At 39.3% G+C, this 22891-nt stretch overlaps 1 protein-coding gene across 4 annotated transcripts in view; it reads right to left on the bottom strand.

The window, feature by feature from the left end:
• Positions 1 to 378: 378 nt before the first annotated feature.
• axin1 (axin 1) overlaps positions 379 to 22891 on the bottom strand; it is a 43853-nt gene continuing 21340 nt past the window's right edge. For 3 of the 4 annotated variants that reach the window (XM_055190284.2, XM_055190268.2, XM_055190276.2), the window contains 9 exons: positions 16415 to 16555; positions 14486 to 14582; positions 11318 to 11455; positions 6881 to 7416; positions 6626 to 6796; positions 5843 to 6091; positions 5474 to 5581; positions 3679 to 3828; positions 379 to 2419 (listed from right to left, as the gene is read on the bottom strand). In XM_055190284.2, coding sequence (XP_055046259.2) covers positions 2293 to 2419; positions 3679 to 3828; positions 5474 to 5581; positions 5843 to 6091; positions 6626 to 6796; positions 6881 to 7416; positions 11318 to 11455; positions 14486 to 14582; positions 16415 to 16555 — 1717 coding nt within the window. In that variant the 3' untranslated portion in view covers positions 379 to 2292. The remainder of the gene's footprint in view (positions 2420 to 3678; positions 3829 to 5473; positions 5582 to 5842; positions 6092 to 6625; positions 6797 to 6880; positions 7417 to 11317; positions 11456 to 14485; positions 14583 to 16414; positions 16556 to 22891) is intronic. The other variant, XM_055190292.2, reaches the window with a different exon arrangement.

Below are 22891 nucleotides of genomic sequence, written 5' to 3'. Positions count from 1 at the left end.
GGGTCATATCGCTTACATCACGCAGTACAGCAACATCCAATAGGAACATTCTACTGCAGTAGCCACCGTTCAACCTGAAGAGGGCAGCACTCAGACGATTTTATACCATATATTGTAGCATTGAAACACTTTATACCCAAATGTCAAAAAGGTTACTCAAATCAACGAATAGCACTAATAAAGCCCCATTCTTACAGATCATTACCTAAAAAAAGTTGATTTAGGGTTTAGGTACTCTTTAAAGTGTCCAAAACCCTTTTATAGTTAGCTTTCTCTATATTGCTACTTTTTTATTCTTATGCATATATATATGTAGTTTGTAGTTTCTGTCAAATGCATAAATGCTTTAGGTTTAAAACAACACAGGAGAACAGCAGGTATATTTTATTACATGTCTTTATTGTCCAAAGTACCATAAAATGATAACTGTACAACTCTGCACACTAAAGCAGAACCAGGGCTCTAAATATCCAAATGAGTTTGCTGGTTGTAGTTGAAGACACATAGAAAAATGTACATATTTACACAAAAAGACTTAAAAGTGTGGCGATGCTCTTCGCATAGGAAACTAACAAAAAAGTTCTTAAAAACATAATGCAAGTCCCTGGTACTAGACACATGGAGTGAGGAGAGCAGACAGTGAATGAGAGATGAGCATGGTCACGGTCAGAAGGCACTCTGTGTGATGTTTATATATACAGGATATCCATCATTCAGTGAGAGGAGCTCACGTCCAGACTATTCACAGTAGTAACTCTCGACATCCCCGATGAAAACAAAAGCACTGTGACAATTACGCGCGATTCGCGAAAACAGGAAATGTTCCGTATTATGTCTTATCGAGCCATACCGAGTACTCGTATTGTTCAAGTGGGTGGAGGACTGACATGATTCGATACGAACGAGTGATTAAAAAATACGAAAAAGAAAAACGGGCAACTTAAAACTAATATTACTGAGAATTGAAAATATTGGACACTGGAGAAGACATGATGGTACATACAACGTCTAGATCTGTCTCCAGGTCATTCTTAGCGGTTAGTACACATCGCAGATCAGCACCAGCGTACATTATAACACACAGCCTTAACGCTGCGTATTGCAACGGAGGAGCATCACTCGCATTGTCGAAACGAACAACGCAAATCGACTCCCATTTTATTCTCTTTGGTGTTTATGATCCCAACAAGGCAGACCGTGTTAGGCTAAATCTACGTTAAAACCATTCGTTTTGCCAGGCACCAAATTCAGCCATGTTAAGCTAAAAGGCTACAATTCTCTATTCGTTCCCATTTACTGTAATACAATAAGGTAAGTGTAAACATGATTGGTGTGATGTCCAATTAGACAATGGACCCCGGGAGCATAAACATGTGCATTCATACAACCAGAACTGCATACTCGCGTCCTAAAAACATCCCATTACTTCATAGAGACAAGCGCCTGGAAAATGATCTTGTACCCCTTCTCCATTTTTAGCATATAAACTACAAGGCTATATATCTTTTAAGTAGCGCAGGTGTGCTTATTCACGGTCAGTTCACCTGCTCAGGCCGGGTCAAATGATACTGCGTCTGGTTCAAAGCCCCAGAGCGACCGTGCATCCGTGCGCAATGTGACATCAATGCATAGAGCAGTCCTAGCTGACCGTCCTCTAGAAACTGGTTGTATGAGTTAAAAGCACTTGGTAAAGCGTGAGCTATAGTTTCGCCTTTCTGGTCTCGGAGCTTGGTGAAAACTGCCGCGTTGATGCCGCAGCTTCGATGCGGGTGAACCGATTTCTTTTTCCTTTTTTTTTTAAATATTTAAATAGATATAAAACTTTCTCTTTTTGCTTTTAAACAGACAGTCTGTACACATCTGGTACCAGTACATATAAAATTACAAGAGTTGTTAAATTAGAAAGGATATGTTTCCTTCTGATACGTCATATCAAAAATATGCAGCTTTAGTAAACATATTCATAGTACTTTTTTCTAGTCTAACTTTACATTGCTACATTACATTTCGGAGTTAGAAATATACCAAAGGTGAGAGAGAGAGAACGGCGTCTCGTGAGTCCGAAGGCTGTCTGTGGACTCTGCGCGTGCGATGATGCGGTTCAGCGCTGCGCAGAGGTAGAAACCTGCGAGTAAATAGTGTACTTTCCACAGCAAGCGCCCCAGCCCTCTCTCTCCTGCACGTCCAAACACCCTGTACCAATCTCGGCACCTCTACACTGCTCCCTCTTTTATACTCCACATCCCGCTGCTCCTCTCAGCGCACCTCCTTTCCTCCTCTCTTCTCTCCACTTCAGTCAATCTTCTCAACTTTTCCGATGATCTTCTCCTCGAAGATGGGCAGGATTGCATCGTCTTCGCGCACCTCCTCGAACACAACTCCGCAGTCAAACTCGTCGCTTACTTTCTTGAAATAATACCTGTGGTGGGAAAAGAGGGAGAGGATGAAGGTGAATGAAATTGATCTGATCTGAGATGGGATTTAGCATAAACGCAGTAAATCTGTTTGCCAGTATCCAAGATATAAAAGGATTGGAGTTGTAGTTAAAATTTTTACTTTTTCTTTTTTCGTTCTTTAGTTTAATTAGGAAATATAATAAGTTAAACAAACATGCCTTACTAAAAACATTACTTGTGTGCATTTTGAGGGCACTGATGTATATTAAGATATGTCAGTGCAAGATGTTTTCAGTTTGGACAGCTCTTATATTTATTTTAGTCTAGGACTAGTCTAATCCCTGTCTGGGAAACCGCCCCTATATGTCTGACAACAAAACAGATAATATGTGAAAATAGCATTCAGTTGTGTTAAAATACAATAAAACAAACAATGACTGTCAGATCAGACAGAGAGTAGAAAAACAGATTATCCAACAGATTAAATAGCTAATCAAAAAAAGAACACTATATTAATAATAAAAAAATAGTCGTTAGAGTAGTCGACTAATCGCAAAAATAATCGCTAGATTAGTCGACAGAAGAAATAGTCGTTAGTTGCAGCTCTCCTGTGTGTTAACGCTAGAAGTCTGAAAAGATGTAAAACATTGTGCTCAGTATCTCAAATTAGAGGCCAAGAAGGCCAAATGAAGTCCTGGCCAAATGATATATTCAGAGTGCATGAAGACATTTTGTAGTGATACAGCACAAGAATGTGATTTCTTTACTCAAGTCCGTCTTAAACAGCCTAAAGCTTTTACAACAAAGCAAGAAAAAGTTTATTGTAAGTTCAATGGTTTACAGTAAGGCAAATAAATGTTAAGAGTATGGTAAAGATAAAAAATAATGTATATAAAGAAGAAAATTACCTGTGTTTATAATAAATGTATTAATGCATTAAACATGTTTGGACTTAGTTTTAGTGTTTATTTTTTTGTTTTTACACCACCCAGTTACTGGTGCCACCAAATTGAGGCCCAATGCCACCGGCTGTACAACTTGGTGGTGCCAGTGCCACCTCTCTCAAATGTTAGTCTGGGGCCCTGTAATACTTTTTTATTTATTCACTGGCAATGCAGACGTTGTCAAATTAACACTGGGCCCAGGCAAGCCTTATTTTGGATCCTAAAAAGTCTAAATATATTTTTACACTTAGTAATGTAATATTAAAATAATGTGCTATAGCCCATTAAAGTTTTAAATGCATGTAACTGAACGCTATAAATGCTCTCAATATCCTTACCTGTAGCTCCCTTTCTTGGTCAGCAGCTCCTTGAACTGTCCCAGCGTGACAATCCTCCCTTTAACAGATGTTCTGTACGGTATTGGCTCTCCGCAGAAGTAATAAGCCACAGTGATGTTCTCACACGGCTGTTTCTTCATATTCTTGTGCCTGCAACAAACCATAAAGTAATTAATAACAAGCTCAAGCGTTCTTCTCCCAACTCCCAACTATTTACACATAGCACTGGACAAAATTAGGGATGCACCGATCCGATACTTAGGGGCCGATCCGAGACCTTTTAACTGAATTGGTTTATCGGACCAACGAGACCGATCCAAATCCGATACAGTGCATTAGCCGAGGTTGTTACTGTCAAGCTATTAAAAAAGGACTAAGTATTATAAACCATTGGATGGATGCAATACACTATAAAATATCTATTCTTTTTGCGTTTAACTTATTATTGCGGAGCAAAGATTCCCATGAGAAGATGCTTTTAGCTCATTAGTCTGCGCCCGCAATAAAGCATTTGTTAAAAAAATGAATGTGATTTTGTGTGTATGTGTGTGCAATGAAAAATTGTACAAGTAATGGATAAGGTGGTATCGGTGCTAGGCATGGGCCGGTATAAGATTCTGGATGTTAACCTTTAGCAAAAGTACAGTGTTTCGGTATTGCCATTGCAACACTAAAATGTGTTATTTTCAAATGCCAGGTAAAATAAAGCTTTTAAATTATAATATGCTTTCAAAAAATATATAATATTTTCAAATGTATATTAAATGTAAATAACAAATCAATCACATGACTTAATGATTTAATGGCTTTTTTTATAAACACAGCTCATACGGTATCACAGAATTTTAGTGGTTTTAAAACCATGACTGTTTAAACCTCAAAACCGGTAACCAGCCCATGCTTAATCGGTGCATCCCTACACAAAATGATGCTTATTCTCTGTTCTAGTGGTAAAATGAAAAACACAATGTCTTAATTTTAAGACTCTTGTACACGCTCCGCTATGTTTAAAGTGGGCACAAGTGGGATGCAAAAGGATGGTTGAGGCTTGCCAACTAAAACGTTGCTCAAGATTCCAGATGCCTCACAAGCGCTCCCCACTCAAAAAAAAAAAGCTTGGCACTGTCATGTAGGGCCGCTTTCATCTCCATCACGCTAAAGCTTTGATGTGACTAAACTGCAAATCTGCATGAGGAGCAGGTAAGATGGCATATGTCAAAGCCGCCTCGCTTTCCATCGCTCATCAGTATGGAGACGCGACATTTCGGATGAATCAAGAGTTTAAACATCACTCCAGGTCCACTAGAATCCAGTCACTGCAACCAAATGAGCACTAAACTCTGTAACACCTGGAAAATTATAAACATTTGCATGTTGGCTGCCAACTTTGGTTGTGGGCACAATTAGATATTTTTTCTTAGAGCCAAATAACATGAGTCGTAAAATCAGTCGCAAGATTGCATGCAAAAAACCAAAGCTCTTGCATTCCTCTCAACACATGATTTTTCACATATAAAACATTAAATAGAATTAAAACAACTTGAGAAAAATTTTTAATATTCCTTAAAGCTTGAGGAACCACAATGGTTTATACCCTACACTACTTTATACTACACTACACGGGGTATCCACAAAAGAGATCGCTCTAAACAAGATAGATTAGTCAACTATGAAGGTGCACATGCCACAGTCCTGCTGTGTACATGCATGTGCGTGTACTGGTAGTATGGGATGGCGTGCCATGCTCTATGGGTAATCACGAGACAGATGGTACGACAGGACAGCGGACACATACTCTCTCTCAAAGAACTCCGTGTTGGAGACGACCGGCACCACACTGAGCGCGGGAATCGTAGCGGGCCTGACAGCGGTGCGACCCCTCTGGATCACTTCCATCACATACCTGAGGAACATCCCTGAATTAGACACACCAGCTGCTACTGCAGGCTAGATACATCTTAATATGCGCATGCACCGCATTGTGCACTATTGAAGCTGACTAGGAAGGGAAAGAGGAGCCAGCAATGCATTTGTATTGATTTGAGGCAAATAACCTGTGATTATTGCTATACACTAACAAACCAGATTACTCAGTTTGAACTATTAACATGCCCAAGTCGATATCGCTTGAGAAACTTCAACTCCGGTGCCCTTGATCTCTCACCTTTGCTTGGCCTGCAAAGTACCAGATTTCTTCTTCTCCTCTTCAAGCCTCCTGCGCGCCTCCTCAAGCTGGGTGAGGGGGTTGGGGGCAGGGTTGGGGGGCATGGTCGGATCCTGGATGAAAGGATGCGAGGGCTGCACGTTGTTGCGGAGCTGAGCGGTGACCCAAGGGTGGACGGCCCCTGGCCTCTCCACAGAGCTGGGCCTCGACACCTCGTGACTCGGGGCCTTCTTGGAGCCTGAGATGCTTCTGAAAATATGCATGAAAAATAGTTTTAAAAAATAATCAGATGCAAAAAATTTAAACACAAGTAAACCAGACTAAACTAAAGATTTAAATCGCTGGTCACAAACTTCCAAAACTGATACATTTTAGAATTTTTTTTTATCGACTGCAAATTATTTTCTTCTGCAATTGGATAATATATTAATAATATAATATAATATAATATAATATAATATATAAAATAATGTTAAATGATCTGAGATGGTGGATTACTGTTTTTTTTTTTTTTTTTGCTATAATGTTTTTAACGTGTGCTGTATTTTATAGTATGTTTTTTTTTCCTTTGCTGGTGTTGTCAAAGAGAAATTTTAACCATGATTGATAATAAAATTAAATTATAATAAGTATTATAATCATCATCATTATAATTTTTTTCTAAACATGTTTGTAGACCCACAGCCTAGTTTGCACTAATTTGGGGGTCCACAACGTGGCAAACTATCATGTTGCAGTATACTTTAAACACAAGAGCAGATCACCGGCGATCAGTTTACTCACCCGTAAGGGCTCTTCTTGTAGCGTCCAGCTTCTTTCTCTCCTTCCATCATCCACTGCAGAATCTTCTGGTTCCTTTCCACATCCTCGGGTTGGAAGGGGTCTCGCAGCTCGTAGTTCCTCCCATCGTTTTCCTTCCTGACGGTTCGTTTGGACAGCGTGCTGCCTTTACTGCTGCAATAACAAAACCCAACTTCAAATCCACTGAAGCATTAAATAATTTCGACATACGGGACTAATACGAAAGAATAAACATACCCGTAACCCATGGGGTCCATGGCATTGGGGCCGACGCTCATGCCATCCGCATAGTTCCGTGACTTGGATCCAAAGTGGTGTTGCTCCATGTTCCAGGCAAAGCTTCTGGTTGCGTCCACCTCCGCCTGCTCTTTGGGTTTCCCCCCGGCGGGATAGTGCGTGTGGTGGACGTGTTTGTGATGGTGCAGGTGGGCCGCCTCACCTTTAGGTCCGGGCCGAGCCTGGTGCTTGCCCTGTCCACCAGGCAGCGGCATTATCATCCCAGGCATCTTGCCCGCGGGCAGCCCGTCTGGAGATCGGGACTTCGGAGAATGGCGGCCCGTTCCTGGAGACTGACAGCCTGGAGTTTTCATGACACGCTGGACGTGCTCATCCAGGATGCTCTCGGGGTTCTCCTCGTGAGCGTCTCGAAGTTGCAACCCGTTGTAGCTCATTTCAGAGTAGCGTCCGCCGTAATGCTGCACGTGGGCAGGAGGAATCCTGTGATTGGCCAGTGAGGGGGCGGTGGAGACATCTGCATCATCACCTTCTTCTTCCTGTAGGAGATAAAGATACAATAATGACAAATTACTATTAAGTTTGAACTGAATATAAAACATTAACAAATAAACAAAAGTGACTGTTAAAAATATGATGGGAATGCCATAAGGAATCTGACAGACACAAAAATGGGCTTGGGAAACAACAGTGCAGTAACAGATTTAAACCAGCAGATGTCCTCCTTCCACAGGCTTGACAAGATTACACTTTATTGAAATGCCTTTGTTATGGCCACATTCAAAAGAGACAATGACTTGAAACAGATCCATGTCTCAAAACATAACCATGAAATTCCCTTTAACATCAATGAAAACAGGATGTTTTCTTTTTTAGGATTCCAGATATTTTGCATTCACTAGCAAGCAGCACATCATTTATTTTCACAAATCTGGACTGCATCTTGTGACTTCAATGCATGCAATTCACATTCTACATAATTCGCTTTAGACAATGAAATCCGAAGCAGGTTTTGTCAATGAAAATAAATTCTGACTTCAAATCTAAATTTTGTTTTATTATTGTATTATATTCTCTGAGGCACGTATTACCTAAGTTTTTTGCCGAAAAACATACACATTTAAGTAATTTATGACCATTTTCCACCCTGCATTTCATCCTCTGATTAAAGAGTCTGATTTGTGTTTCCCCTTTATAGGGATAGTTCACCCAAAAATGAAAATTCTGTCATCATTTACTCACTCTCATGTTGTTGTTTTTTTTGATGAACACAAAGAAAGATATTTTGAGGAATGTTCGAAACCAAACTGATCGTGAGCCCCATTCACTTCCATAGTAGGAAAAAGACTACTTTGGAAGGGAATGGGGCTCACAAACTTCAAAATATCTTCAAAAATAATGTGTTCATCAAAACAAATAAACGTATACAGGTTTGTAACAACATGAAAGTGAGTAAATGACAGAATTTGCATTTTTGGGTGAACTATCCCTTTAAGAGTGTTCTTTACATTATATAGACCGTTTCAGCAGTAACAACATAAACAAGCTGCTGTCGCGGTCCGCACGTAACTTCCGGTAAACTCCGCTAAAAATAAATAACAACAAAGTACTTTAAACGTAGTTTATTTATATAACAAGCAAAAAAACAACACATAGATTACACCTAGGAAACCAAAACATTTGTTATTTTCGACGAGGAATTTGTTCAAGAGATCGGTTTAGCAACTAGTCAGACCATTAAAAAAATAAAACCGGAAGTAAGGTTCGGATCCAGACGTGTATCACGTGCGTCCGATGAAACCGTCTACAGGATGATTTTAAGTAGAAAATATTATTTTTTAAAAAGCTAGGTTTTCAAAGGCAGGGTCACGCCCCTACAGAAAAATCCAGCTAAAGACCAGCATAAGCTTGTCTCCCTGCTTTGTTTTAGCTGGTGTAGCAAGCTGGTCCAGCTGTGTTTTTGTCACTTTTTAAGCTGGTCTAGTGGGACTTAGCTGGTCAGGCTGAGAGAACCAGCTTAAACCAGCTACTGCCACCTTAAACCAGCTTAAGCAGTTCTTAGCTGGATTTTTCAGTAGGGGTACCTCTTCAGCTACCATGTTACATTATATAGTGCTCAAGTTTACTAGTCCAGTTGTCAGTTCTAGTGATATATCCGATTTTTGTGAGTTTTATGTGTCTGCTGTGTTAGCCGATTTTTTTCCGGCATTATTTACACACAGAGCGCTGGAAGCCGCAAGCGATTGCAGGTCATGTGACTAAAAACAACCAACCTTTCCATGACAACATCGAAAGCTCGGCCTAACAGTTGATCATAGCTGGATAAAGCGGGTTTTATTTCTCATCTCTCTATATATATTTGTATTAGTAAAGTGCTAGAAATCAAAATCCTTTGCAGATAGTTCCTCGTCACTGTGGAGAGTGCAGTTCATGGTTCCATAGCACCCTCACCTGTTTTTTTCATTTGTTAAATATAGTTTTTAAAGTTCAATAAATGTTACTTTTTTAAATTGAGACTTGTAACATTTGGCATCATCGTGTCATTTTTATGATTTAAATTCAGTGAGCAAAAGCAGTATCGGCTCCAAATATCGGCTCAAGAAAATTGTTAGCCTGTATCGGTCATCGGCTAAGGCTGATGAAACAAAAATCGGTATCGGCACTAAAAAAATCCATATTGGTCGACCTCTAGTCAGTTCATGACATTTTGATTTTTTTTATGTAAACAACGCAACTATGTTTTGCAAGTTTTGAGAATTCATATCAAATTAACATTTTCATTTCCTTCTCTTATTTCCATTATGGAGAAAAAGTAATCAAATGCTCAGGACACAGCAGGTAATAGTATGTGCAATGCTTTAAATATCTCTCCAGGTAGTAAAGCCCAAAAAGATTTGAGGATTTGGCAACATGCACATTTTTATTTGTACTAAACAGCTGTGTGGGTCAGCTCTCTGGACGCAGATCTTTGACACCGATCGTGCCAAAAAACAGAGGAGGAGGTGATAAACGGAACACAGCCGCAATGCGCAAAACAGCCAATTTATGATTGCCCTTTGTGGGCGATTCGACCTCTAGAAGTGGAAACTTTGATGCTTATCTAAATCTGATGTTAACTGTGCCATAATAATAATAACAATAATAATAATGTTAATAGCAATAATAATAATAATAATAATAAGTAAAATTTTGATGAGTGATGATGATAATGAGTGACTTTTAAAACTTTGTTTCAGCTTATGAACATGTAAAATGCCATCAAAATGCATTCATCTGTTCGTATTCTGTGCAGAATAATCAGTGAAAAGTAATCTTGGAATATTGTGGTATTTTTCTCCAATAACTTATCTGTGAGCTACTTTTTTTTTTTATTCATGTGCCCTCATTTTTAACCAAAAACTCAAATCTCCTCAAAACGATCCCTCTTTACTTCCGGTCATATGATATGGCAACTGGGCCGTGTCCAGAAAAATATTGCAGCGATTAGCAAATAGCAACATGACCCAACTTCAAAGGATCCAATCAGTCCTCAATGGATAAATTCAAGTCCAGCCCTATCTTTATATCATTCCAGAAGCAGTTTCACTCAGATATACATCAGCATGGGGAAGATAAGACAATCGCTACATCCGTTTTCAAATTTTTTTGGTTCCTTAATCGAGGTGGTACTAAAAAATTTTTTTTTGGTACTAGGTACTGCAATAATTTTTTTTTTTGAAAACCCCCCAAAAATGAGCAGTATCGAGCCATACTATCCAATGTTAAAGCCACATTGGATATAAAGAAGTCTTCTCATCTTCAAGAAGTTCACAGAACAGAGAGCTAATCTCCACGTGTGAGACCGGTGAGAATATCAATTAAAAAGACAATGACATTCCTTCTTCAGGCTCTTAATAACCGAAAGTCACTGTTCCGTGACACAGTTCCTCTTATAAGAGGCCAGACTACATAAATAATCTCTGGTGAGATTTAACACCTGGCTTTGAGTCTGGAAAAAGATTCCCATTTGCGATATGTGTAAGCATTTCTTCACGCCCCGACTGACTTCAAACAAAGTCATTACACCGAGGCAGACTAGCAAGTAGCTCCTGATTCACCTGACACTGAAGAAATGAGCCAGAGTCCCCTTGATGAAGTCTTTAGGAGGCATCCGACCGGCCCGCTCATAAAGAGAGCTGTCTCAGGGCTCAGTATTTAACACGAATCAAAATTAAAGGGGCTTTGTAATTTACAGAAGCACACGCAGGGACAGCAGATCGAGCGAAACAGAAAAACTATAGTACTATATACTATAAAAAGTACAGTATATGGATTACATGGGATTTGCTGCACTTTTAAAGAGTAGGTGAAATGAAATTTATTAGAATTAGCTAACGGACGGCTTTTTTTACTTATCACCAGTAATGAGGAATATATCTCTAGCAGGTTGAAGGCACTCACCAGTCGAACTCTCTTGAGTCTCTCCTCCAGTTTCTCTTGCGCCTCGCGTTCCCTCAGCACCCCCTCCAGCCGGCTGATCAGCTCCGCTGCGAACTTCTCCGGGTCCACGTGAATATCCTTTGGAATCCGGTTTGTGCGCTGACAGATACGAGGAGAATGCCAGTCAGCGCTCAAGGTCACCATTCTCATTTAATGCAGTTCTCTTACAAACCAACTGCACGTGCTTATTGCAGGTACACCAAGAGAGAAGCTTAACAATAAACACATAGTGGAGTACAATACTATAGGAAAAGCAGAAATGCATTAATAGTGGCTAAACAGAGAAATAGATTTTAAAATTAGGAAAATCAGTCATGGGCATGGCCTTACTCAGTCAATAATAAAGATATCAATGTTATATTTTCACATCAAGCAGGATGATTTTTTGTAGAAAATAGTCAATCACAAATACGACTTTAGGTTCACATATTACTTTACTGTACAATTTACTGCTAAAAAAGGGACTCAAAACAACAAAATTCCATGGAATGTATTATTCCAGAAGTCTGGACAGAGAATAAAGAAAGACGTAGAAGGAAAAGACTCATGAAGAAATACAGTCACTGCAACTGTATTTCTTCAAGAGTCTTTTCCTCCTCTGTCTTTCCTCCTCAGTCTTTCTTTGCCTGGATAGGGTCCAATAAAACCTTACAGGAGCTGTTAAAATTTTGATTACAGGGCCAAATCTGATCTAAAGTCTGTTTCAGTTCTCTTTGTTCTGCCCTTCTGTTTGCTTAAGATTCATCAGTCTCCTCCACAGCCCACATGGTTACATGCCCAGTGGAACTGCAGAATCTGTCAAGACTTGACAAGGCGTTTTGGTTACTAACGCTGCCTCCCTGCTGAAGACCAAGCTTGCAGAATTTAAGAGACCCTCTTTAAACTTAAGACAGCTCGAGCAAAAGGGGGTTAAAGCTGCAATTTTCCTGTATTGTGACGTCTCGCGAACAGTAGAGCAGTTTTTGTGAACTCGGGAGCGGGCGAATTGCAATACCGAAGAGGTCAAGATCCTTAAGCACGGCACTACTCACGACAAAAAAAATTAATGAAAATAAATTAAATTGTGAATGGTACAGCACAACTGTGCAAGTAACAACATTGGGCGTGGTCCCATTTTACAGTGAATTTGATTAGATCGAAATTTGGTGAAAAGCAGCTTAATGTGACAAAGCATTGAAAGCGCTTGGCGAGCTGCTCGTAATTTTTGACGCACATGGGTGCTGTACTAGTAGTTAAAATAAATCATAATGTAAGCCTTGTGTAAGTTGTACTAAAGTGTTTACATCAAATCCTTCCAAAACAATTAATTACTTAAACTATAGCAGCCCTGCTATAGTTTTAAAACAAATAAAATTATTTTTAGACTTCTAAATATATATCTACAGGGTTCCCAAACCTTAGTTAACTTTAAATTCAAGGACCTGTCAAGGACTTTCCAGGTCCAATACCCTCAAATTCAAGGGCTAAATGTGGGGACACATTTCAAGTGAGAGCAAGGTTACATTGTGTTACCTATAAAGATACATTGTTACAGTTCTCTTTCGAAGGGAACTCGCGCTGCGTCACTGCGGTGACGCCTCCAAGGGTAAGTGCGTCTGAATGTGTATATCAAATTCAACCAATGGTGAGGCTTAATGACAAAGACCGTGTGACGCGGGAGCCAGGAAGTATATCCCTATCTGAATATTGCCAAAGATGGCGTTACAGGGACGCAGGAAGTATGGCAAGGGAGACGCAGCGTCTCGTTCCCTTCTCAGGGAACAACAGTTACATACGTAACCCGAGACGTTTTAATGTGTCAAACGCAACTATGCAAAAAAGCACTTTGGTATGAATCAACATTCGCATACAGAAGATATAAGCATTTAAAGTGAACAGTTTAGCACATGTGCTTAAAAAGTCTAGAATTTTATGATATTATCCTACACTACACAAGGAATGTGGATTTTTTTCCAGAACAAAAAACTTAAAAATAGATTCAAGCACTTTCAATGACCTGTATCTATGTATTTATATTTTCAAAAACTTGAATTTTCCCCCAGATTCACAAACTTTCAAGGATTTCTAGGACCCGTGGGAACCCTGTTATAAAAATAAAAATATCTATTGTGTTTTGCGCCAATGTTTCGGCAATGCAAGTGTCACTCACAGTTATTACTGGGCATCAGTAAAACAGATCTGAAGTGCCGCTAATAAACTGAATGCAAAAATAGGATTGCGAAATTCCCAGAAGTTTGGAAGCTTTCCATAAAAATGACACGAAAATAAAATGGGAATTGTGGCACACAAATGAAGACGAGTTAGATGTCAAGGAAGCTAATGATTGTTTGTAATACAGAGTAATACAAATAATTTCCATTAATTCCTCAAGTTTCCAACTTGGCATCACAATTTAAACAATTAGCCAATTACGTTATCTACATATATTAAACTATAAACTTTTAGGACATTACAAAATATAGACTTTGGGGTCTACTATTCCTTTTAAAGGCCAGTTTAAGTTAGAAAAGTTTGTACATTTGTGACTCGACATCCGGGAGCCAGCTTTAGGTACACATATGAAAAAACAGCACATCGGTTCCTGTACATCACACACGCGCGCGAGTTGAAGCGTCGTCGCCTCCGAATCTTTCAGTCTCTATAGGTTGAGTGAAAGGCCCCGGTGAGGGGAAGTGTATGTTTGCTCTGTTAAATTGGGCTCTTTCTCAGAGGCTCCAATTATGCCGGAGCTGGTGCAGTGGGAAAGCCGAACCATCAGAGGGGAGGCATCACATCTGCTGGGGCAGAGCAGGCAGAGCTGACGAGAGCATCAGGAACGCTTTAGACAGCACACTCGCGCTCTTTCACTCTCCATCAGCTATTCGCCGGCACATGATCAAAGCTCCCCAGCCACCGCTGTGCATCTTAAGAATGCACATTCATTTTAGGGCCGATGGGAGAGACAAGGCATAGGGAAGAAAAGAGAGAGCGAGAACGGCTAGGAAAGACCATAAGATGATGGATGGAGACAAGATACAGAGAATAGAATAAAATGGGGGGTGGGAAGGAGGGAGGATGGAAAGAAAAGGTAAAGCGAGAAAAAGTGTTGTAGAGTCAATAAGGTGATGTGGAAATCCAAAGCATACTTACAGGAATATGAGGTAGTGGCACTCGCCCGTTAACTTTGGCACTTTCGTGTATCTCGCGTCGGTGGGGTTTGCGGTATCTGTACGGTGGGATTCCGTCTCTGATGAGGAGAACATAAAAGGATTTTAATTCCCAACAAAAGTACATATAAACCTTGTCTAGCTTCACCATAGGACCACTACTGCAAACACAAAACTTAACTCCTATGCCAAATTTGTAATGAACAACGTCAAGGATTCAATGACAAATTTTACATAACGTTTGATCTGCATGGAACAAAAATGGTGCTTTTGCCTCATACCTAGAGCTGTCACGATGATAAAATTTGGCTGACGGTTAATTGTTTAATAAATTGTGACGATTATGATGATTAATTGCCTGTTTATTGCTTTGACACATTATTCTCATACATTTTTTGTTTATAAAATAATTTTCACAGATTGTTGTGATTATTTAAATGAAATCTTTTGCAAGGTTTACCTGGCAGTAAATATTTATACACATTTTTAAAAGTAATCTGATATGGTATCGATTATACAGGCGCTACAGCTCCCCCTTGTGTTTTTAGAGAGATGTGCAATCATCGAGGTGATCTGAAATCATTGCGATGAGGTCAATCAATTGCGATGAGACGATTATTTAATCATTGTGACAGACCTACTCATACCAATAAATATGTGCATGAAAATGACTATTTGGTTCATCTAACTGAACACACTTAGACTGCAAAAATCGACTGGAGCCATTAACATTGTCGAATTTAGTAGAAGCAACATCCTACTGAATCCCCAGGGCAGCAGCGGCAACAACTTCAGAGCGGAGAGCGCTCGGGGTCCTTCACTGACACACAAACAGGGAGCCTTTAATCCCCCCGGGGTCCTGCTGCGGACCCCCCTGCATCTCTGCCTGGCAAACAGCTGATAATGGCCTCTAATCCAGCCCACTTCAGACACATGTTTGTGCCTTTAATGTGTTTTTTCATGACGCGGATCAGTCGTGCCATCTCCGCACACAGCATACTCCCTGTCGCTGCCTCGCCACCTCAAACTCTTCCTGCTGTTCTCCAGTCAAGCAAATCCTCCCAAAACACTTTAAAAAAGGAACTCGCTTCCTTTGGAAGAAGAAGAAAACGTACTCTTCTGCTAAATAACAGCCTAAAAGCGAATGAGGGCTAGCCGGTATAAAAATATATTTATCACCGCTTGCGTAAATGAGTACTAAAAGAAAACCGACCGCTGCGTATCTACGTAACGTCTCCAGCGGACCACGTCCTTTCGTGTCGTTTGAAAGCAATCATTTTAAATAATTGGATCTGACCGAAATACTTCCCGTGAAATGAGTGGACAAATTTGATTACACCTAAGGGCAAAACACTCATAAGTTCTTGTTTGTTTTCGATCTTTCGTTTCCTGTTCTTTCGATAACCTGCAAGTCTACGCTATAATGTAAAGGCCGTTCCCTTTGTTTTCAGGGAAAGTTAATTTAAAGGGAAACAACTCAATGCCTTCAAATTACAGCTCGCAGTGCTTCATACCTCCCAATTTGAAGCTCTATAATTAGCATAAGTAATGACATTTAAAAGCTTTCATTGGTGTGGATAATGAGCAGATGGTCCTCCTCAGAGAAGAGCAGATTTGTGTCTGTTCCCAGAGCAGGGCTGGGGGGAACACCACTAATTCTGCATGCAACAGACACTGTTCTGAGACCAGGGCTGCCAGCCTTGGCTTAAAACGCGAAGTAATATCAAGCTTTGTCTGCGCGGAAATATCTAAGCTTTTGCAGACCTGGTTGCGAGGCGTTTTTTGGGGGTAGGAAAATCCTGCCAATTTGACTCGGGGACAACATAGTGAAATTGAATCGCTGTAAGCTCTAAGATTGGAAGGTTCAGCCGACTTGGATGAATTTGTGTGCGTTTTAAAGATGTGTACGTACACGCTGCTGTCGGTCAGGGAGAGGGTGTCTGCGTCGCTGGACATGCTCTGCTGCTCGCTGTCGTTGGCGCTGGTGGCGGGAGCCATGGCGTAGCCGGTGTTCACGTAGTAAGGATTGACGGGCTCCCTCCATGACGCATGCCTGTTGATGACAAATGAGAGAAGAGATACCTGTTAGACTCAATAATGAAAACTAAGCAATTATGACCAATGTCTTTAATATGTCGTAAAGAAAGTATCAAGTTAAATAATGTATTGTTCTCTGCCCTACCTGCTTTATAACTGCTCATTGCTAAAATGAAGCAAAGTACTTGGCATGTAACCACGAACATATCTGGCATTAATGATGGCCAACAACTTAATCATCTAATTAACCACAAGCATTTCCAAAATGCGCTTTAGGCTGGGCGTGGGCAACATGCAAACAATCACACTTTCAGAAAAAAATCAATTATCCTGCAATTATTTAATGCAGACAAACAACAGCATACCACACAGATAACACCACCGTGTTCTCGTGCAAGAACATGTGCTTTATTAAATTCACAATGCTCTGCCCTTATAATCTAACCAGTACATTTTTACTATATTATGCTATAACCCTAATAACTTTTCTAGCAAAGTGAAGATCACTACCAAAAGAAATTTACCAACAAACAACAATCTGGATTATCTGGTTACAGCAGGCATTGTCTTTTGTTGTTCAAGGACATCAAATAGATTTTTCGACAGATTTTAACCGATTTTCACCTGACTTCAGCACAGCAGATTGCATCTCATCTTTTCTTCACGTCTCAGTTCACAGCTGGTATTAATACGTCCATGTTTACAAAGCTCCTACCTGCCTTAGCAGAAATCCACTGCAGAGCCTATTTCTACATCTATAACATTTCAAGTGTTTTAATGAAAACATTTTATGATTGCCTTCCACAGATTTCACCCTGCTGATACACAAGCCAACCGAGGCATATTACTCAAACCTAGACGGTCAATTTAACCATGACAGACGGATGATGAAAACATGTGGCAATGAAGAAAAGGTAGGCCGCTTTGAAATACTGATTCCTCCTTAAGTGAGTAACAGTTTACTCATCACCTCTTTTTACATACCCAGTTGTAAAATGCAGCAAGATACATTTTATATTAAAATATTGGGTGTTAAAATTGTTTTGAAACTAGGGGTGTAACAAGTAAGGGATAATTGTAGGCAGTCAGAAATATGCCCCGACAGTGTAATCTTATTTCACAATAACAACATTATCCCGCTTATTAAATGGCTATTTACCTCATAAGTCAGGTAAGGAACATTAAATATTGATTTGAAATATTTTATAAGCTCATTTTTATTAATGCAAACCTTCTATGAGGAAAACCTGTTTAATTTTGGTTTTAAGAAAAAGACAAGACACTTAAAAGTCACGAACACACTATTTGGTTACATAATTTGTATATATAATATCATATATGTTAATAAAAGACATATTATATTACATTTTGTGTAATTAAACTGTACCTGTCAAAATGATTTGCATCTAATCATGATTTGAAAACTATCTGTGATAACAAAGTTGAATACTAGTTTACATGAAAGTCAAAAACTCTGGTTAGATGTCACAATCATTTTTTATTAAAACACCGTATGAAGAAAATAATTTCAAAGACTGGGTTTTCCTTTCTGTTTGAAAACATACATCTGTATCCCATGTGAGCTGGTTTAAAAGCTTACGACTGATCTCAGTGTGCATTTGTGGCACAGCTTTTGTTGCAAAAAAGGGTCAAAACACCTCAAACCGATATCGACGGAATTATCTCATCCTGTATTACGTTACCGTAAAAATACTGATACATTACCAAAACTTGATATACCGCCCAGCCCCTAGCACATTATTGTTTAAACTCACCTGTACCATCTACATGTGCGACAGATTGCTTTATATCAACAAAGCATTACTAGTTGCATCAATAATGTTTGTACACGTATTTACCGGACTATAAGTCGCTCTGGAGTATAAGTCGCATCAATCAAAAAATGTGTCATGAAGAGGAAAAAACATATACAAGTCGCTTTGGACTATAAGTCGCATTCATTTAGAAAATTATTATTCTTTTGGGGGGCATTTTGTTTGTTAAGTCTTTCTCTATTGTCTTTAAAGGAACAGTATGTAGGATTGTGGCCAAAACTGGTATTGCAATAACAAAACTAGTGGCTAAAACTGGTACTGCAATCACACAACTGGTGGCCAATACACAAAATGACAACATAAACATCAGTTGAGGGCTGCAACTCCACTTTTTAAATGACAATATCCTGGCCAGACCACTGTCAGTGATATAAGTATTTGAAATGAAAATTATTTCTTAATGTCTAGTGACATATCAGGGACATTTTATGATTAATTGATATAAATTTCTTACATACTGTTCCTTTAAGTTAATGTTCCAGTTAACAGTTTTTTTCAGGGGTAGGCTACAGGAGCAACATACAGCGCCCTCTCATGGCTGTAGATGGCTTTCTTTTGGTTCATGTTGGTCAGTATGAATTAATTTTGACATAAGTCGCACCTGACTATAAGTCGCAGGACCAGCCAAACTATGAAAAAAAGTGTGACTTATAGTCCGAAAAATACGGTAAGTACCACAATTTTAAAACAAGTTATTTTAAGCCATTAAAACACAAACATTTATATGCGTGCGCTCTTCTGTGTGTGAGAAGCACACAAGTCGCGCAACCGCTGCTTATTAAGCTCGTGAGCATTTTCTCGCTTTATTGGCCTTAAATACACATATGCGTCAAAATTCCCATCTTTACAAGTATCCTCATAAACACGACCACAAGGTCTTAAGAGAAAGTGTACAGCTAAAAGAGAAAGCGCACTTGTAACAGTGTATTGATCCGGACTTTGGTCTTAAAGGGGAAGTTACCTAATTTTGCTCCTATCTGTCACTTTTTAATCAAACTGCATTGAGAGAAAATCTATACATATATACACACATCCATACTAGGGCTGCACGATGTGAGGAAAAGTTGCGATGCGCGGTGACATTGTTTAATGTTGCGATGACGATGTGAGTTGCGATAAATATTTTATATTTTTTCATGTTTTAGGAGCCATTCACATGTCGCGCATAAAAACGCATGAAAAACGCTAGACACGTAGGTTATTGTCACATGACCTGCACGCTGCGCTTGTGTCATTCTGAAAAGTTAAAATGTTTTTGAACAGCCTGGAAAAACGAGCGCGTCGCACCGCGGCGCTTCCAGAGCGCACATACTGCGCGCCTACATTTGAAATAATGAACTTGAGCACGCAATAGACCCAATATGTGAATCACCGCTTCCACAGTACCTGTGTTTGCGGCGTCATCTCTCCTAAATCCAAAATAATTCCATGATATAGCTGAAGTGCTGTTCCTTTTCACCACAAGGTCTTCGTCTGACAACACATTTTCCTCACTCTTCTCTCCTTCCTCCGCCATCGTTTTTGCTGACAGGCACAGCGTCGCAACTGACACCTCACAAATCAATCTGAGCGTAGCTGACTTGGGGGTTCCCCTGATTGGCCTAATAGCATGAACTAGGGCTGCTCGATTATGAGAAAAATCATAATCCCGATTGTTTTGATAAAAATCTTAATCTCGATTATTTAACACGATTACTTAAATGACTGTAAAACATGCATTTATACATGGGCTTGACATTAACTTTTTTGCTCACCAGCCAAAATGGCTAGTTGTTTTCCAAAGTTACTAGCCACTCAGCATTTTCACAGGCCACAATTTTGTTGCTGGTAAAATACATTTTATATGATTAAACTTGACTTTGGCATCCTAAAATGACTTTAATTCGAGCAAATTTACTTGGTTTAGCTAAATTAGATGCAGAATGAATTTCAAATCTCTGACCACCCAAATTAGAACAACATTTATTAGCTGGTATATACCAGGTATATCAGTATAGATCATATCATATATTTAGGTGCATAAAAACAGTCCAGTAAGGCATTAATAGATTTACATAGAATGAATATATTAAAAGTGGAGCAGGGGTGTAGAAGATTAACTGAAAAGATAAACACAAAACCCCTCGACAACCACTTTAAATATTTATTAACAACAGCAGTCAAGAAATGTACATGAATTTTACTTTCAACTTGTTTATGCAGATTGTATTTTATATTTTTGATCATGTTTTCTGTTAAAAGTAATTTAAGACTTTTAATGACTTACTGTCGAGAGGGCATTATTGTTGCCCAAAGTAGCCTACATTAAAATGATGCGCGAAGTTCGAACCTCTCAGCTGGCGGGTTTCCTTTGATTTCGTGTGCATTCAGGTATGCGCTGAATTTCTCTCTGCTCTTGCCCTGAGAATGTGCACGCAATATATATCTCTCTAATCACTTCCATGCAATTGTTTTGTCTTTCCCGAAGTGTGTATGCGCTCAGACTGCGTCCTCTTGTGCATTCGCTAATCCATCACCTCTGGCGCGCTCTCTGGGAGGTGGCGCTTTGGTCCGCAACGCTCCGCTGTCTTTGTGTGTTGTGCTCGGTGCAGGGAGTGCTCATGGGAGTTGTAGTTTCCCAGTGTCGAATTGCGCATTGGTTATCATTTTGCATAACTTTTAAGAAAACTACAAAAATGTATATTCAACCAGCCAAAGTGGCTAGTGAGATTGTCTTACCCGCCGCAGCCGAAATCTACCCGCATTTGGCGGGTGTTAATGTCAAGCCCTGCATACATTCAATGCATTGTTTAGTGTTGCTGCAGAAGGCTACACGTGTCAAAGCAGTAGTGTTTAAGTGCCAGCAGAACGCGATTCACGTTTTAAACACGATCGCTTGAAATGCATATAACTTTACAAAAATAAACAGGATTATTACCTAGTGGTCTGACTTTAAACAGATGCCTGTGCGCGCAGCTCTCTGCACGTGTGTGAGAGAGAGAGAGAGAGACAGAGATCGGCGCCACAATCCAGCTGATAATATTTTAAACGTGAGTGATAGTTTGCCTCCGCTCGCTTGAAAAGCATAAAACTGAACAAATACACGAGGATTTCTACTTTGTGTGCGAGGCGCAGCTACTTATGACGCGCTGGATTAATGTCTCAAAACGAAATAACAGAAATGCGGCACACTAATCGATCTCCCTCGATTATCTTGTTTTTGCAATCGAAATGTGCAAAAATCGAAATTGAAATCGAAAAACGATTAATTGCACAGCCCTAGCATGAACGCGCAAACCAGGACTAAACGTGATAGGTCAAATGTTTATTACATGCGCTTACCGTTTTCCCTTCATTCATCGCGTCAAGGCTGTCTGTTGCGATGTGTTCATCTCGTGAGTTCATATCGCGATGACGATGAAAATTCGATGTATCGTTCAGCCCTAATCCATACATAATTATTTATTATCATTCCTTTATCGTTGACTGTTTATCTTCAGAGAGCTTAAGTTTTGTTTCTTTTTATCTTCTTTTTATGCTTGTATAAGTTTTTTGTGTGAATTATGAACATTTCTATGGTATTAAAGATTTTAACCTTATTAAAACATAAAAAAAACATGATATAAAATAGGGCTGGGTATTGTTAGCAATTTCACAATTCGATTCGATTTCGATTCTTGAGGCTTCGATTCAATTCGATTCAATTCAATATTGATTTACTTCCTTCGATATCGATTCAACAATAAGTAAATACACAAGCAATTAAGTACCCGAGTATATTTTTAAATAATGTGTGTAGTATTACTAATGTTCAGAGGTGGAAAAAGTACTAAAATATTTTACTCAAGTAAAAGTAAAGTTACTGGTCTAAAAATCTACTCAAGTAAAAGTAAAAAGTAAATCATTAAAAAGTTACTTTTTTTACAGCGGGGAGAGGTGGAGGATTTTAGTATAGTTCAAAAACGACAAGGGAATATAAATCTCAAACTAGTTATTTTTAATTGTAGGAACATCTTTACAATTAAAGTGCAATAACAAAAAGTTAATAAAATAAAAAGCTTTTTTAAACTAAGAAACATTTAAGGAATTATTTAATGATTTTACATGTGAGTTATGCACTTTTGAAGGTGGTCAGCAGCTTGTAAATACAATCACTGTAAGGTTGTAATTGATGTATTGCTGGTAACATACATTATTTTATTAAACTATATATCTAGTTTAAATGAGCATATAATTAGATGAGTGCCATGTCATACTTTTGACACGTTTATTGTCTTCTAGCGTCCCTGACCTGGGTACCTGATGTCAGACCTTTATTCTCTCTCTCTCTCTCTCTCTCTCTCTCTCTCTCTCTCTCTCTGCAATGTCTAATGAGCTGCGCATTTTCGAGGACGTTCTGAAGTTGTGTTTGACTTGACGCGAAGCTGCTAGACTGCGATGGATAATGCGCATTGTATTAAAAACGCGTCGTGCAAATGAGCATTAAACCCCGGTCTGCAATTTCGTACTCGAGAGCATGAATCCTACCTTTCATAGGA

This window comes from Misgurnus anguillicaudatus, chromosome 19 (assembly GCF_027580225.2).
Source record: "Misgurnus anguillicaudatus chromosome 19, ASM2758022v2, whole genome shotgun sequence".
NCBI classification, from domain to species: domain Eukaryota; kingdom Metazoa; phylum Chordata; class Actinopteri; order Cypriniformes; family Cobitidae; genus Misgurnus; species Misgurnus anguillicaudatus.
The sequence above is the reverse complement of the archived record's forward strand: the minus strand, read 5'-3'. Positions and strand labels throughout refer to the sequence as shown.